Raw genomic sequence first — 17,898 nt, 5'->3', positions numbered from 1 at the left:
GAAAGGAGCGGTTTCGGGGGGCGGTTAACCCCTGGGAGTGTGTGACCAGCGAGAAGGACTGTGCAGTAATGGGGTCCCCCTGGGGACTGCAGTGAGCAGTCTCAGGGGCGGAGGAGCCTGCAGCTTGGCCCGGGGAGAGAGAAGGACTTTTGCAGTAACAGGGTTCCCCTGGGGATTGCAGCGAGCAGTCCAAGGGGCGGAGGAGTCTGCAGCTCGACCCTGGCAAAGAGGCGGTGACCTCGAGAAGGGCTGGCACACTAGGGGTTCTCCCTGGAAACCGTGGGGAGCTGAGAACACACGGGCCTGTGAGTCCACAACAACTTGGGAGGAGCGGAGTGATGGCCTGTCACCGTCTCCTTAAGAAGGACATTGTAACCCTGTGCAAAAAGAGAGGGTTGAGCATTGGGAAGTTCACCAAAGCACAGTTCATCGTGCAGCTGGAGGAGGATGACCGCTCTAAGGAACAGATTCCTGACCCCAACTGGGGCTATAGCAGGATCTGGGAGCAGCTGAAGCGGGAGCCAGGCATCGCCAAGACTCCTGTCCCCGACCAGACGGGGGTCTTCACGATCGGGTTCCCCATCGGGGGATCGAGACGGACGGGATTGGAGCTGAGTCTGAGAGAGCAAGAGGACCGTGGGAGACAGCGAGAGCCCGAGAAAGAGCTGCAGAAGCAGCAGCAGCATGAACTGGCGGTGGGGGAGCGGAGAGGCCTAGGGGACCCCCCCAGGGGTGAGTGGGGATAGATCCCGGGGGGCCAGTTCCGCAGGGAACCTCGAGACTAAATTGCTGCCCCTGGTTAAGGAGGGGGGGTGTGTGGATGCCCACCTCACTGCCTTTGAGCAGGCTGACGATTTGAACAAGGGGGACCCTGCGGAAAAGCCCCGGTGTCTAGCTCCCTTGCTGGGTCCCAAGGCCATAGACTCCGTCAGCCAGATGGTTGGGGATGTGGACAGGCTCCCACTCCTGACCCCAAACTATATGTCGGTGTGGAGTTTCCTGGGGCCAGGCCCCTCGGACCTCCAGTGGGATCAGAAGGTGATGGTCAATGGGGAGACATTCTTGGGGTGGCCAAAGGGCATGGGCTGCATAAACCTTCCCACATGCGGCCTGCGAGTGCTATCGACCACCCCTGACCTAAGGGAGGGTGTGAAAATGGAAGGGCCTGGTGTAACTCCTACCAAGGAATGGGAGAGATGCTGGGGCATCCATGGGAACGTTGGTGGCTTCGAACTTCCCCAGGTCACCGGCTAAAGTGACCCCGCTCAGTTCGATCTCGAAGGGGGGAGAGATGTGACGAAGTGGGACTGTTCTTAATGTTTCCTCTGAATAGTGTGAGGGTGCCTCAGTTTCCCCTAGGCAGTTCTTAAGTATCTAGGGGGTGGGGTAAGGGTGTATGATCATTGCAGAGCCCTAGAGGGCAGGTGTGTGCAGGGGTCTGGACACAGAGAATGGCCAACACCCTGTTTCCTGGCAACTGATGGCCTGGGCCCTTCCCCCCTGCAAGGTGAGAGCTGAAGGGTTGGAGAACAAAGGAATCAGGTGACCACCTGGCCCGGGAAAGGAACAAAGCCCAGAGGAGGAGGGGCTGGAGGGGGTTTTCAGTTTGGGGCTGGCTGGGACATGGAGTGAAGTGCAGACGTGGTTGTCTGGCTCACTGCCCCCCAGAATGGACCCAGCTGAGGGGTCCCGTTCTCTGCACCTGCAAGCTCTGTTTTAGACCATGTTCCTGTCGTCTAATAAACCTTCTGTTTTACTGGCTGGCTGAGAGTCACGTCTGACTGCGAAGTTGGGGTGCAGGACCCTCTGGCTTCCCCAGGACCCCGCCTGGGTGGACTCACTGGGGGAAGCACACGGAGGGGCAGAGGATGCTGAATGCTCCGAGGTCAGACCCAGGAAGGTGGAAGCTGTGTGAGCTGTGTGTCCTGAAGACAGTCTGCTCACAGAAAGGCGACTACCCCAGAATCCTGACTGACTTCATGGGGAGCAGTTCCAGAGCATCGCCCAGGGACTCCGTGACAAACACACACACGGTGGGTGGTTGGCACCGCCAGGAAACAGACGGAGTGGTCTAAGCGGCTTTGCCCGCCTCTAGTGTCCATGATTTCACGGCCGGCCAGCGGAGGCCTCGGCCAGTGGGAGGGGAGCTGTTTGAGCCAGCGGCACTGCATTAACCGCCCACCACGGCAGGAACTTGGAAGCTCCACCTGGCACGGAGCCACAGGCTTTGGTCTTGCTGCCGTGTCCAGGAAAGAGGCGCTCGCACCTGCTCTCTGCACCAGAGACTCTGGCTTGTTGCTCATTGAGCAGCATGGAAAGGAAACCTGTATCCAGTAACCTGGTGTGGAAGGGAAATTGCCCTTGTGGGGCATCCCATGGGAAGGAAGGTTCGTCACCCTGGGATACTGGAACACATTCCCCCGCGCTGAGGGAAGTAGAGGCTGGGGGGAAGGGGAGGGAGGGGGTCACAGTCTGTGTGTGTGTGGTGGGGGATCACAGTCATATTTATAGCGAACCACCTCCCTGCAGCCGGTCCAGTGTCCTACTCAGTGCCTGCAATCACCGGCTGTCGGTATCGCTCGTGCACGGACTACTGGGTCCTGTCCACTCTACAGTCTGCCCCCGCGCTGGCAGGTCTCGGGCTGTGATTCACACCCACCATCTGCGCACGCCAATATGCCCAGGCTATGAACAACAGCTGCAAAACACTGCCTGGTGCACCAGGGGCTGGGGGAATGGAACTCCCCGATTCACGGCCCAGTTTGGAAGTCCCTCTCCCGGGCCTGCATCCACCCATATCTATGCAGGGCAGGGGACTCTCTGCCAGCAGACCCCCACACTGGCGCATGACAGAGCCCCCAGCCATCTACATGGCACCCCTAAGCCCTTGGACTGTGCTTTGCATGTCTGGGGGAGGGGGAGCCCCCATCCAGCCCTTCGGCGAACCCCTGGAGATGAAAATACGTTGCTGGGAGTGCCCCGATAGTGCAGCTCCTGGGCTGGGGGCACATTAGCAGGAGGGAAGCCCTCACTGAGAGCCCCAGTGCTAACCGGGGCTGCACCGGGAGACTGGGCAGGTCCCTCCCCACGTAGCTGAGCCTGGGGCTGTGCAAGACCTTTGGGGAGGAGGCTGCACTGTGCACACCCGTAAGGGAGCCCTGCTGCGGCGCCAGCCTGCCCTCTGGACAAGGTGCGAGGGGGTGGGAGCCCTGGCTCAGTCAGTGCAAAGCGGAGCTGTGGGATCCAGGGTCCCCTTCTTAGGTTCTGTCAGGCACTCACCGCTCAGCCCCCAAAGCCATGGGAGATTGCTGCTACCCCGTAGGCTCCCTATATTCCCGGGCACATGGAGCTGGACTGGGCGGGGATGCTGCGGAGACACATGGGGCAGAGCTAAGGTTGCAGGTGCAGTCTGAACGCCTGCCCGGACCACCTCAAGGCTCTTCTGTTCCATAAACAAGGGAAGTGAAGAGAACACGAAAGAAGAACTCTCCCCTCCCCCTTTCCATGCAACACACAGAAGCTATTTAAATACAGCGAACTTTGCGTTTACACACCAGTGAGTCAGGGAGCTGGAAAAGAAACGCGGCCCCGTTAACTTCTGAGCAATTTTAACTCAAGGCCGTTTCTACATGAGCCAAACCTCTTCCCCTCGCAGCTGAGTCACTGAGCTGTGTCTGTCAGAGGAGTTACCTGCGTCTGAGTCACAGCCAGCCAAATATGGGAAATTAGCTCCGAGGAAAACCCATATTCTTGTAATGACTAAAAAGATGCCACGCTCTCAAGCAGGGTCCCCAAAGGACTCTCCCCCTCTGTCACCAGCCCCTGGCGATTTAGCAGGTTTTGCTCTGGAAGGAAGAATCCCTCTGGGATAGCCCCAGACAGGAAGTTTAGCTGTTGCAAATCTATACTGGAATTGGAAAAGGTCCAGAAAAGGACAAGAAAAATGACGAGGGGATGGATCAGGTTCCATAGAAGGAGAGATTAATAAGAGAAGAACTCTTCAGCTTGGAAGAGGCAACAAATGGGGGATGTGCTAAGGGTCTATAAAATGATGACTGGTGAGGAGGAAGTAAATAAGGATGCATAGGCACCAACTCCATGGGTGCTACGGGGCTGGAGCACCCATGGGGGAAAAATGGTGGATGCTCAGCACCCACCAGCAGCCCCCTGGCAGAACCTCCCCCCAGTGCCTCCTGCCTGCCACGGAACCCCACAGATCAGCGCCTCCCTCCTCCCTCCCAGCGCCTACTGCCCCCGCCAATCAGCTGTTTCCCGTCCTCAGGAGGTGCTGGGTGGGGGAGGAGCGAGGGCTCACCCTGCTTGGGGGAGGGGCAGATCTGGGGGGGAAAAGGCAGGGCAGGAAGCAGCAGGGCAGGAGTGGGGCCTTGGGGGAAGAGGTGGAGTGGGGGTGGGGCCTGGGTGGAGCAGAGGGGAGCACCCCTGGCAGATTAGAAACTCGGCGCCTATGTAAGGAAGAGCTATTTACTCCTCGTAACACAAGAACCAGGGGTCACCCAATGAAATGACTAGGCAGCAGGTTTAAAACAAACACAGGGAAGTATGTCTTCACACAACGTGCAGTCACCCTGTGGAATTCTTTGCCAGAGGACGGTGTGAAGGCCAAGACTATACCAGGGTTCAAAAAAGAACTAGATAAGTTCATGGAGGCTAGGTCCGTCAATGGCTATTAGCCAGGATGTGCAGGGATGGTGTCCCTAGCCTCTGTTTGACAGAAGCTGGGGATGGATCACTGGATGATTCCCTGTTCTGTTCATTCCCTCGGGGGCACCTGGCACAGGCCACTGTCGGCAGACAGGACACTGGGCTAAATCGACCTTTGCTCTGACCCAGCGTGGCCTCCCCATGCCACTAGCAGAGCCCAGGGAGACAGAGGAGCACTGGTCGCCATCACCCCACATGGAAAATGACATTTCAGTTTAAAAAAATTGAGGCTGAATCCAAGTTTGAACATGAACCCCCAGAGCACCAGCTCCCCCCATGCCGTGGGCTCCAGGCCTCTGGGAACCAAGGCCGTTCGTCAGAATAGGGAACCCGCTGTGATCTCAAGGCAGCACATGCTGAGCAGCCGCAGCGAACGATCAAAGGCTGACAGGTGACATTTTTCACAGACTTGTTATTTGAAATTCAGCGGAGAACAATCTGAGCAGCTGGGTGCAGTTACTGTGTGTCTGGGGTCTGAGCTGGGACCAGGTGTGATTGGACCCGCAGTGTCTTCATCCCGCTCCTTCCTGACTGTCCAAGCAGCACTTGGAGAATCTAACCTTCAGGGCAACTGTCAAGAGGGCAAACACAAATCCCACTTATTTTTCAGTGGCCACTTTAGAGTCACCATTCCTGCCATGACACCTGCTCCACTCCCATGTGCGTGCGACTGGCCAGAAGTGCAGGCCAAGTGAATCCCTGTCAAAAGGCAAAGGAACGTTGGTGGCAGATAGTGCGCAGAGGTTGCCAGCAGGCCAGGAAAGATCAGCTGGGCTTGCAGAGATCAATAAAACCAGAAACCCCTGGCCCAGAAAGGAAAGTGAGAGGATCATGCGCCTCACTCCCACCCTGCCAACACACAGCCAGCTCAGGCTAGATCCTGCTTGATCCAGTTACATTGTAAAGTCCCAAGAGACAGAGCTGCCCTGGCTTTGGAAACCATCCCACAGCCTGGAGCCCTTTCGGGCTAGTCACTTCCACCCCATTTCACCTCACGGCCTGTGCATCTACACTGCAATGTGAGCCCATGCTCAGACTCCGGCTTGAGCCCCAGCCTCTCTTCCATCCACACACCAGGCTGTCTGATGTGGGCTAGGAAGCCCTCAGAACCTGGAAGAGGGGGTGGGTCCAAGCCAGAGTCCCATGGGGACTTGGGTCCAAACTTCATCATTTTGCAGGGTGGATGCAGCTCAGGCCAGGTCCCCAGACTCGTGCCCTGAGTCCACCAACACTATCTCACAATCCCCCGGGCCAATGTTCGTTGGCCTGTCTATCCCAAGACTGGCCAATCATTCCCAGGAAATGGAAGCCAACCTCTGGTTCGAGTGCAGTTGGAAAACAAAACTCCCAGCACCAGGCCAGGCCTGTGCTAAACCCCAGCTCATGCTTCGCCGTGGCCACTGCTTTCCGCCCCCCGCCCCCGTCCCTGGAGAACCACCCCCCTCTGCGCTGGCCAGACCCAAGCAGGGATTGCCCAGGATGGCTGGGTCAGACGGCAGGACTGTGGCTGTTCCAGAAAAAGCCCTGCTCAGTCAGCTCTATCCTGGCGCTGCTTGTCCTTCTAGCTCTGCCGAGCAGGGCTGTGCTTCTCCAGCCATCTGCTGGGCTCGGCACCCAGTGGAGCACAGGACTGTGACGAAGTGGGACTGTTCTTAATGTTTCCTCTGAATAGTGTGGGGGTGCCTCAGTTTCCCCTAGGCAGTTCTTAAGTATCTAGGTGGTGGGGTAAGGGTGTATGATCATTGCAGTGCCCTAGAGGGCATGTGTGTGCAGGAGTCTGGACACAGAGAATGGCCGACACCCTGTTTCCTGGCAACTGATGGCCTGGGCCCTTCCCCCCCTGCAAGGTGAGAGCTGAAGGGTTGGAGAACAAAGGAATCAGGTGACCTCCTGGCCCGGGAAAGGAACAAAGCCCAGAGGAGGAGGGGCTGGAGGGGGTTTTCAGTTTGGGGCTGGCTGGGACATGGAGTGAAGTGCAGACGTGGTTGTCTGGCTCACTGCCCCCCAGAATGGACCCAGCTGAGGGGTCCCGTTCTCTGCACCTGCAAGCTCTGTTTTAGACCATGTTCCTGTCGTCTAATAAACCTTCTGTTTTACTGGCTGGCTGAGAGTCACGTCTGACTGCGAAGTTGGGGTGCAGGACCCTCTGGCTTCCCCAGGAGCACCGCCTGAGCGGACTCGCTGTGGGAAGCGCACGGAGAGGCAGAGGATGCTGAATGCTCCGAGGTCAGACCCAGGAAGGTGGAAGCTGTGTGAGCTGTGTGTCCTGAAGACAGGCTGCTCACAGAAAGGCGACTACCCCAGAGTCCTGACTGACTTCATGGGGAGCAGTTCCAGAGCATCGCCCAGGAACTCCGTGACAAGGACAAGGACCTCTGCTCACCCTGGGCTGCTTCCTCTAAGACTGTCGCTCCTTTGTAAACATGGAGCCCCCCTGCAGAGCAGGGGCAAGGCCATCACACCCCTGGCCTGAGGGAGAAAGGTTCCTGTGCACCGAGGTGTCAGGCTCAGCTCTCAGACCAGGAAATGCCCCAGCTTCCAGTCTGCATGTCTGCGGCCAATTTAATCCCCACGCTGAAGCCCTGCCACTTTTCTGGAGCAACGTGTGGGTGAAATCCAGCCCCCTGAAGCTGCTTCTCAGAAAAGAGGGTATAAATACGGCAAGTGCCTAGCTAGCAATGCCAAGCGTATGCATGCTGGGTGATGCCTGGCTGCGCGGCCAACACAGCAAAACTCTCATTGACCGCAGCGTGGCCAGGACCTCACCCACGCAGCCCACCGACCTGCCGAACAGACACAGACTCGGCCCAGGACCAGCATGGCAGCTAAGGAAGAGACAACTTTAGCCAAGCCTCCAGCAGCCTGAAACCAGCCTCTCTGGAAGAGGATTTCCTGACAGATGCCCGTGCAATGTGCAGATGGAGGGCGTGGGGGGGGAAGGTTGCTAACAGACAAAAATAATGACACCCTTTGCTCCTTCCCAGGAGACTGATCAGCCTGATTAGCTGATTTACCACAAGACTCCGTGTTTGTGTTGCTGGATACACAGATTGTAAAACAGAACAAACAAACCCAAACCGGCGGCTGCTGTTTACAGGGCCGGCTCCAGCGCCAGCTTTCCAAGCAGGAACTTGGGGGCAATTAGGATTTTACCAGCCTTGCAGCCCCAGAGTTGAAGGGTTTGATTCCAGCCCAGCTGAGCCACCATCAATCTTCCTCAGCAGCAGAAACAAACGAAATATTCTAACGCGGCCGCCGAGGAATTAATTTCTACAGGGGCCCTCGTTTGTTCAGTCTGACACAGGTTCCCTCCGAGCTCGCTCTGTCCTTACTCACCCCAGTGGGAACGGGGAGACAATTCCTAATGACCAGCCGCAGACCCGGACCTCGCAGCTGGCTCTGGACTTTCACGGGCAGTTCCCGGCTGCGGGGTGACACATTGTCCCGGGGCCGCCCGCAGCGGGGGAAAGAAAAGAGCGGCTGGCTCTGGTTTTTCTTGGGGCTTTGGGTCTCTGATCTGGGCAGGGGCTCTCCGGGGCTGGCCCTCCCAGGCCCCGGGTACAATTCCTTCCACCCCCACTTATTCAGATCTTTGTCCGGGTGTAGCCCCGCTCAGAGCCCCTCGCGCGGGCTAGATGGGGCTTGGCTCACCCCCAGCTGCCCCGTAACGCCCAGCAGCCAGCGAGAGCCGAGACCCCAGCCCGGCTCGGGCATTACACGCGCCTCAGACCGGGCCGGCTGCGCCCTGCCCCTCAGTCCTTGGGCTCGGTACCAGCGCTGGGAAGGGAGAGGGAAGGCGGCCGAACCCGGCGAGGCGGACTCCGGGACACAGAGACGCTTAACCCCTCGGTAACCGGGGCTCCTGACCCCCCAGCCCGGGGCGCGGCTCTTACCGGCGCTGCAGGGAGCAGGGCCAGGACATCCTGGGCTGCCGGAGGCCGGGCCGGGGCGCGCCGTCCGGGGCGCGGCGCTGCAGGTACCGCTCGGTGTCGGAGTGGAAGCGCCGCTGGACGCGGATGTGGGTGCGGGGCTGGCGCCAAAGGTGCTTGGGGGGCTTGGCGGTGCCGGCCCCCTCCCGGCTCAGCTCCATGGCTGCGGGCCCGGGGCGCTGTTCGCCCCCCGGGTGCTGAAGCGGCTCCGAGCGCGCCGGGAGCCGCCCACGGAACCGGCAAGTTCCTGGCGGCTGCGGGAGGACGCGCGGCCCCGGCCGGAAACTTTCCCGGCTGCGCCCCGCCGGCCGGCCCCGGTCCCGGTCCCTTCGCCTGGCTCCCCGCCGCCGGGCTCCGCAGCGGCTGCAGCGCGCTCCGAGAGGCCGGTTATATAGCGGAGCTCGGCGCAGGTGCGCTGGGGGGAAGCGCTAACCCCGCCCCGCCCACAGCCGGGCGCGGCCATCCCCGGGGCCTCGGGCCGGCAGCGCCTTGGCGGGCCGGACTGGAAGCTCCGTGGGGCAGGAGCCGCTGGTCCTGCCTCCACCCACCAGCGCCGGGCGGCCGGGTCAGGGGCTGCTGCTTTCCAATGGGCCATGGCCCGGGGGCCCCTCCGGCCACCCTGGAGGGGCCTGTGGGGAAGGGGCGGGGGCTGCTCCCGGGTCAGGCTGGGCCCCCACCATCGCTGCCAGGCACCGCCCGCCATCAAGGGACAGTGACACTTTTCAGTGGGCCAAGCCTTCCCCCCCCCAGCTAGGACCCCTCTGCCAGAGACCCCCGCACCGGGCCTGGTAGCCGGGGCACTGCCAGGAGCTGGACAGACACTGCTGGTCGGTGCTCTAGCAGGGATGGGGGAGTGGGGGAGATGCGGGGCCCAGCAGGGATGGGGGGGGGAAGGAGAGATGTGGGGCCCTCTGGCTGGTATGGGGGAGGGGAGATGCAGGGCCCAGAGGGCTGGGGTCCGGGCAGCAGCCCAGTTGCTCTCACACCCACTGCATTGGGGGGCTGGCGGGTCAGAGTGCACTGGGGTCTGTAACTTCCATGGCGAGAGGTCAGGGCGGGGCAGAGGGGCCTCGGGAGTAGATCATGCTGCTGTACCCCCTGCCCCGTTGGGCCCCCTGGGCAGGGCCAAGCTGCCCTGCTCCTGCCCCTGCTCCATCAGCCATGCTGGGCCTGGCCTCAATTCAGGAGACCCTCGGCCCCTCCGAAGGGTTGGGACATGCCCTGGAGAGCGAGGCTCAGGCAACGCCAGCCCTTAGCTGTCCCTCGGCCAGCGCCCGGGCCCTGCCGCTCCGGCCTCCACAACACCCACCAACCCTGCAAGTGTCCCGCAGACTGGCAGATGCCAGGTCCGGTAAAGTGAAACTTCTGTGAAGTCTGGGTCTGAAGACGAGCAGGTGCAAACCTTTCCCCATCGGGGCCCATGTCACAGCATCCCCAGGCAATGCTCTGGAACTGCTCCCTGCGAAGCCAGGCAGGACTCTGGGGAAGTCTCCTCTCTGGGAGCAGCCTGTCTGCAGGACACACAGCTCTCCCGGCTTCCACCTTCCTGGGTCTGACCTCAGAGCATTCAGCATCCTCTGCCCCTCTGTGTGCTTCCCACAGCCAGTCCGCCCAGGCAGGGCTCCTGGGGAAGCCAGAGGGTCCTGCCCCCCAACTCCGCAGTCAAACGTGACTCTCAGCCAGCCAGGAAAACAGAAGGTTTATTAGACGACAGCAACATGGTCTAACACAGAGCTTGTAGGTGCAGAGAACAGGACCCCTCAGCCAGGTCCATGTTGTGGGGCAGTGAGCCAGACAACCACATCTGCACTTCACTCCATGTCCCAGCCAGCCCCAAACTGAAACTCTCCCCAGCCCCTCCTCCTCTGGGCTTTCTTTGTCCCTTTCCTAGGCCAGGAGGCCACCTGATTCCTTTGTTCTCCAACCCTTTAGCTCGCACCTTGTGGGGGGGAAGGGCCCAGGCCATCAGTTGCCAGGAAACAGGGTGTCGGCCATTCTCTGTGTCCAGACCCCTGCACCCACCTGCCCTCTAGGGCTCTGCAATGATCATACACCCTTATCCCACCACCTAGATAGTTAAGAACTGCATCAGGGAAACTGAGGCACCCCCACACTATTCAGAGGAAACATTAAGAACAGTCCCACTTTGTCACACTGTGTCTTGACCATTGTTCCGCCCTGACCAAGGTGCGGTGCTGTGCTGCCCTGAGAAGCAGGCTAAGCCCATGCTGGGCTCCAGGATTTCTCTGCTCCTCTCTACCGGAGGAGCGTGTGGAACAAGGGCAGGACCCCGAGCCAAAGCCCAGTGTGGCCAATGGGCAGACTTTGGGACTGGGCCCTACAGGAATTCCCACTCCGCACCTGAAGAGCCACATGCCCCTGACGGGCCAGCACCAGATTCTTGCATGTTCCCCCAAAGCAGCTTGTCACTGGCCCTGTTGGGAGCCATGCATGAGCTGCTGCAAGGCCAAACGCGGAGACACTGGACACAGCCTAGAGCTCTGGGCTCTGATTAAAACACAAGCAACATGGCCAGACCCAGTTCACTGCCAGCCAGCAAAAGCAGAGGCGTCTGGTCCTACAGTCAGCACCAGGCTCTCCGAGACAAATGTGCAGGGGCTGTGGTTATTGCTCATTGTCTGTCCTATGCCCCCGAGCAGGCCTGGCAGAGAGGCATAGCACAGCGGGGCCATGCAGAGAACAGAGGGAGGAACGCGCACTGCCAAGAATCCACCTCCCCTCACATTGGACTTTCATATGACAGCAACTGCTGTCTGGACCAGGAGGTGAAGCCCCCTGCCAAGAAGGACTAGATCACGCGTGGGGAAGGCCTACATGGGCAGGACAGGCACCTGCTCTGTCTGAAACAAAGCAGACACCTGGTCCTCCGGCAGCGGCCGCATGGGCATTGAGAGCATTTGCTTTATGCAGCGAGGGTGGGAACTGAAACCTCACTCCCACTGCCGGGGTGGAAGCTCGGCCTCCCTCAAGTTGATGGGGGGTTTGTCACCAACTTCAGTGGAGCCAGGATTTCACCCCACACTGGTCTCTCTGGCCCTGCCAAGTGGGACTTGCGGCTTGCCAGCGGAGGGGCAGGGGATGGTGCCATCACGCCTTGGTGCAAAATGGGGAAGTGAAGCCAAAAACCACAAACAAAGCAGCCTCGACCGAGAGGGCAGAACCACCCCAAACACCCTTTTTTCTAGCCGGGTCCCCGTCTGGGGAGAGCAGGTCACCAGTAGCATAATGTGCCCCCAGCTCGGCTCTGTGAAAAGCATCCCTGGGGGGCTGGTCATTCCCCATCAGCCCAGTGAAAAGCAGCACGGATCCAATCTCGGCATCAAGGCCGCGCTGCGGGGCAGGGAGGCAATGCGGGGCTGCTGCCGCTTGTTTTTCTTGCCACAAGAAGAAATTAACTCCCCCCCACCCCGAAACGTGCGTGAGGCAGGGAGGTGCCGGGCTCCAGCGCAGAGAAGCAGCCAGAGACAATCTGCTATGGCGGAACCGTCACCATCAATGTTGCCGGCGAGGAAGTTAAGAATGTGGAGCTGGGGGAAGGCGGCGGGGGGCTGGGCCAGTGGGACCACAGGCAGGAGGGGAAGAGTGCTCCAAAAGCAGTACCCCTTCCCCGCCCCCCCTCCGGGGCATCTGCTCCCTCTCCCGGCCAAGTTTGAAAACTGAGCATGAAATATCTGCCGGGCTCTCTGCGAGAGCGGACTCAAAGCAAGGCAATAGATGTTCGGGAACACATCTGTGGGGAATGAATATCAAGTAGGTTAGCCAGTCACTGGAGCCGGGAGCAGTGCCTGGGATGGGTGCCAGGCTGCTAATGAGCAGCAGAAGATGGAGGGGCCGCTGGCCCAAGGGAAGGAGCAGGCCTCTGTTGAAGCAAAAGGGCCCCCAGGCTTGGTGGTGTCACCGTAAGTGGGCGGCCAGGGGACAGGCTGCAAGCATCACCCCGAGCTGCTCTGGGAGTGGCAGCTGTGGCCTGGCAGTTTGCAGAGTGCGTCCAGCGGGTGAGTTCCTAGCGTCCTGCAGGGGCTCCTTGGGGAAGTTTTGCCGCAAGACCAAGATTTCTGGTTTAACGTGCTGTAAAATCCACACAGCGGCTCTGGGTTCACTTCAGGTGCTGTCAGGAGCTCTGCGTTCCTGAGACAGAGTGAAGCAGCTGGGCCACCAGAACACTGTTTCCTGAGCAATGGGACTGAACGCGAGCCACGGGAACCAGCCCAGCCCACCGGAGATGCCCACACAAACTGCAGGAGGCATCGAGGTCCCTCCGCTTTGCAGCCATTTCCCCTCCCTGTGCCTCTCTCCAACAGAAACCCATTAATAATGGTCCCTGCCGCACACACACACCCCCCGCGCTGCACACCCACGGCCTCCCCATAAGCTGACACCCCCCTGCTCCACCACCACTCCTCCCGGCACGTTCCATCTCGCAGGTCTGCAGAGCTCCAGGTACATTCACCTGTTCCCTGAAGCAGCGTCACTAACCGTGCTGGGAACTGGGGGGTCCAGGCCTAAATCCTGCTGGCTCTATGGCCCCCGCATAAGGCTCCCCAAGCCCCCCATGAAGCAGATGGCAATGGGGGAGCTGGAGCCCTGATGGGCCTCTCTCCACCTCTCTGGGCCTTTCAGCAGGTAGGGCCGGCAGCGTGGGAGCCTCCCCAGTCAGTGCAGAGAGCTCCCCAGCTCCTCCCATCAGGAGGGGAGGCCAGGCTCTCCTCAGCCCGGCCGGGAGACCTCGGGGAGCACGGGGCCCACCAACCGCTCGCCTTACCGTAGGAAGCCAGGCTCCTGGCCGCTGCTCGGCCTGCTCTCCTCAATGGTGAACACGACCCTGGGGCCCTCTGGCTCTGGGGGCCTGCTGGCCTCGCTGAGCGCCACATGGCGACAAGCCAGCGGTGGCAGCAGTGGGGTCCCCGAGAAACGCCGCTTGATGGCATTCACATGGGGCGCTGTGCTGCAGTTGCCGAGGTCCGGGGAGTCTCTGGATTGCTGTGGGGAGAATGAGACTCATCAGCTTTGCAGGGAGTGACGGGAGCTCCTGGGCTGCACCCCGGCCTCAGGACCAAGCCCCGATGGCACAAGGCACCTCGGCTTCCAGGCCGGATTCCCCAACCCGCTGCTGGGCTGGATTCCCATGCTCGCCCCAAGCCCTGCACAGGACTTCGAAGGGGCTGGATTTTCAGCAAGTGCTGAGGAGCCCCTCAAGGGCCATGATGGGCACCCAAACTTGGTCACTCTTGACAATGAGGCCCCAGCACCCTGCTGACAGCGGGCTCGGAGCCAGACAGCCACAGGCCTGAAGCCCGGGCTGCAGCACCTGCACAGAGGAGCAATATAAGGAATAACCCAGCATCACCTTTGCCAGAGCCCCAGGGCAACTCAGCGCAGTCCCTGCCCCTGCCTGAGGCCCCCTCCCTCCCTCAGCTGGCTGCCAAGCTTGGGGAATTCACCCCGGCTCTGGCTGGTCTCTTCAAGGACTGGAGTGACTGACACTACGGGCTGTGCAGCCTACTGGGGGCACCCAAAGCTGGACTGCGGTGCTGGGGGCCTGGGGAGTTCCCTGCGTGGCCCCCCCTTTGTACTTCTGTGCTTCCCCTCCCCCACCCCTGCAATGCCCTGGAGCATAACCATGCCGTGGGGCCCAGGGTGCACGGGCCATCGGGTGGATTCCAGGCAACCCAGCGAGCCCCTCCCTCCAGGCCCACCGCTCCCTGGAATAACTCCGGAAAGGGCTCCCGGCTCCTCTTTGCACTAGGGCCCCTTTGCCTGGCCAGAGCCCCAGGCTGAGGGTTATTCCTGCGTTCCAGCATGGAGCAGCTCAGCCCAAAGAAGATCCGCAAACACACACCTCAGCGGGGCAGGATAATGCCCCCCCCATGACAGCCACTTTGCTGGAGTCAGACAAGCACAAGTGACACCCACAGCCAGCAGCATTCTGCATGTCACCGCTTCGGGTGCGGGACGAGATACTCCGGAGCCCTGGGACAGCCCAAGAGGCTCTTCCCCCGCCCCCCCGCCAACCCACCCCACAGCTGACACCCCACGAGCCCTGGGAGGAAAGGGGGCAAGCGCAGGAGTGAAATCCGGGCCCCTCCAGCCAGCTAAGAAGTGCGGTGTGCCAGCCCCCAGCCTTCCTGCCCAGGGCTAACGGGCCCGCCCAGGGGGCTTGCTTGGCCAGCTGCCCAGACCCGGAGAGCTGCGTGCTGGGGACAGGCCAGGCCTAGACTGAACTGAGATGGGTCTGTGCAGTCCAGCCCTACAGACAGACCGGGCCGGGGGGGGGGCGGGGGTCGACAACATTCAGCCTGGGGCTTCACTGCAGGGGGCAGGGCTGGAGCGGCAGACTGGGGAGAGCATGCGAGGAACGTCGCACGTAGCCTGAGCCCAGCCTGCTGGAGCTGGGAAGCAGAGACTGTGTCTTCCTGTTCCTAACCCCCTTCCCCAGCAGGGCGACCACAGCCTGACTCCTGTCTGAGGATCCTCCACAGCACACGGCACACGCCGGGGGGCAGCAGCAGCAGGAGCCTGGCTGGGATTCAGTCCTGGAAATGTTCTCCCCCCGGGTCCCCACCTCCGACGTGCCCCAGCACAGGGGCGAGCTGCGATGGGAGCACGGGGCCCAGAAGGAGGGTCTCAGCCACAAGACCTTGGCTTCAAGGGCAGGCTGCTACTGCTGCCAGGGAGCCCAGTGGCCTCAGGCTAGTGCCACCAGTCTCATGCCCGTGGGCAGGGCATTGGCAGCTGGGAGCTCTCCATGGTGCCACAACAGCACTGGCCCTGGCAGGCAACTGGCCCTTTGCACACGAGCGGGTGCAAGACAGACCCAGCGCTGGGCAGGTGCTCGCCGGGGGTCCCCCCGTGGCCTGGCTGCGCGGTCTCTGGGGGCAGCAGGGGACGTGCCCCAGCAAAGCTCAGCATGCAGCTCAGAGCAGCACCTTTGGCTCCATGGGCCGATGCGGTGCTGGAGCTGGCCTGCTTCCAGCCCCACGAGAGGGGGGCTCACTGGCTTGCAGGGGAGAAGCAGCTGCTCAGATGCACTTGATGCAGCTTCTCTGCAGGCGAATTGATGCCGGCTGATTGGTCTGGACAGCTGATAATTAATTATCTTTCTTTGAGATTCTCCCATCACTCCAACTAATTAAAAAGCCCTCTCAGAATAAATTGCATTTCCAATGAATGCAGACAAGGCTCCATGGATTGATCGCAGGCTGTCAGCCCGCACCAGCAGGGCCCAGCGATTGGATCTAGGGTGCATGGGTTAGCCCATGGAGGGGAGTGGGGCAGAGACGAGGGCGGGGAAAGCGGGGGTGGCTCTCACCAGAGCCTGTTCTCACTCCTGGGCCGACGCACATGGCCCCAGATCAAACCAAGGGGCAGTGAGGGCATTTCAGGAGAAGGGGGCACAGCTGGCCTGGCAGCCAGAGCTCAGCCATACGTGGGGGGGCATGCTGGGGAGGGGGCAAGCAGCGTTTTCCAGCCTGGCAGCAGAGCTGCTTGCCCCGGGCGTGGCATTGCTCTCCCTGAGCAGCAGGTGCTGGGGAAAGCGACACACGGCCCCACGTGGAGCTCTCAGGGTGGGGGTATGCTCAGTGCTGCCTTTGGAGCTGGAGAGCGGGCCCCAGGGAGCAGGAAAGGGCCATGAGGGGGGGCGGTCTGCTGGCTTAACCCCCCAGCCTGAGGGAGCAGCAGCAGGGGAGCCCTCTCCTGGGTATGGGGTGGAGTTTAACCTCCCCCCACGCCAGCTTCGACTCAGCCAGACTGGGAATCGCACCCACACCCTAGTGCCCGACTGAGCCCCTGGGTGCAGGCAGTGCAGGGCACTGGTGACACCTGCTGGCCACAGTGGTTCTCTGCCAGCTTGCGGGTCCCCTGGGCCTCCACCTCTGCAGGGTGCCCTGGGTTCCTGATGCAGGTTCAGATTCCCAGGCCAGAGACGGGCCCCTAGCGATTCCTAGGGCAGGTCTGGGAGAAACAGCCCAGCGTGACTGTCAGTGCTGGAGTGAGTATCCGCTGTCAGGCGCGGTACATTGTTCTGGTGCTTAATTACTGCACTGGTAACAATTCACCCCTTATTTCCACGCTGAACTGCTCTCGCTTCCACTTGCAGCCAGTGGTTCGTGTTAGGCCTGGCTCCGCTAGTGTGGAGAGCCCAGCACTAAACAGTCATTCCCTGGGTGAGACTGATAGATTCGGATCCAGTCGCCCCATAACCTTCTCTCTGTTAAGCTAAGTAGCTTGAGCTCTCCGAGTCCATCACTCTAAGGCAGGTTTTCTAACCCTTTAATCCTTCTCGTGGCTCTTCTCTGAGCCTCTCCAATGTACCAGCATCCGTTGTGAACTGTGGGCACCGGAACTGGACTCAGGATTCCAGCAGCAGTCACAGCAGTGCCAAGTACAGACTCTCTGCTCCTACTCGAGAGTCTGTTTGTGCCTCCCAGGGTCGCATTAACCCTTCAGGCCAAAGTGTCACATGGGGAGCTCATAGTCAGATGTCTTTCTACAACAGCCCCCAAATCTGTCACCCCGCTCACTGCTTCCCAGGATAGAGGCTCTTGTCCTGTAGGTATGGCTGACACTCGTTGTTCCTAGATGTACACATTTCCATTTAGCCATATTAAAATGCACGTTGTTTGTTTGCATCCACTTTACCAAGTGATCCAGATCACTCTGAATCAGTCACCCGCGTCTCCAATTTTTGGGCCATCTGCTAAACTTATCAGTGATTATTTTATGTTTTCTTCCAGGTCATTAATAAAAGTGTCAAACAGCACAGGGCCAAGAACCAATTCCCATGGGACCTCACACCTGATGGACAATGATTGCTTATTCACAATTACATTTTGAGACCTAGTACCAGCCGTGTTAGTCTGCATTCGCAAAAGAACAGGAGGACTTATGGCACTTTAGAGACTAACCAATTTATTTGAGCATAAGCCATAACTCACAAAAACTTATGCTCAAATAAATTTGTTAGTCTCTAAGGCGCCACAAGTCCTCCTGTTCTTTTTGAGACCTAGCAGTTTGCCAGTTTTAAATCCATTTAACATGTGCCATGGTAATTTTATATCATTCCAGTTTTTTAAATCAAAATGTCCTATGATACCAAGTCAAACACCTTCCAGAAGTCTATCACAACACTCTTACCTTTATCAACCAAACTTGTAATCGCATAAAAAAACAAAAGGATAGCAAGTTAGTTTGACAGGACCCTGTGACACAGTAGGGAGGGGGGGAG

At 59.9% G+C, this 17,898-nt stretch overlaps 1 protein-coding gene across 2 annotated transcripts in view; it reads right to left on the bottom strand.

Annotated features, from left to right (window-relative positions):
• The window catches only part of PDE4C (phosphodiesterase 4C), a 121,809-nt gene that overhangs the window by 81,389 nt on the left and 22,522 nt on the right, over positions 1-17,898 (bottom strand). Inside the window, exon 3 of one of the 2 annotated variants that reach the window (XM_048830528.2) lies at positions 13,435-13,652. In XM_048830528.2, coding sequence (XP_048686485.2) covers positions 13,435-13,652 — 218 coding nt within the window. Of the gene's footprint in view, positions 1-8,615; positions 8,951-13,434; positions 13,653-17,898 lie in introns of those variants that run through there. The other variant, XM_048830529.2, reaches the window with a different exon arrangement.

Source organism: Caretta caretta, chromosome 25, assembly GCF_965140235.1.
Source record: "Caretta caretta isolate rCarCar2 chromosome 25, rCarCar1.hap1, whole genome shotgun sequence".
In the NCBI taxonomy this organism is placed as follows: Eukaryota; Metazoa; Chordata; order Testudines; family Cheloniidae; genus Caretta; species Caretta caretta.
The sequence above is the reverse complement of the archived record's forward strand: the minus strand, read 5'-3'. Positions and strand labels throughout refer to the sequence as shown.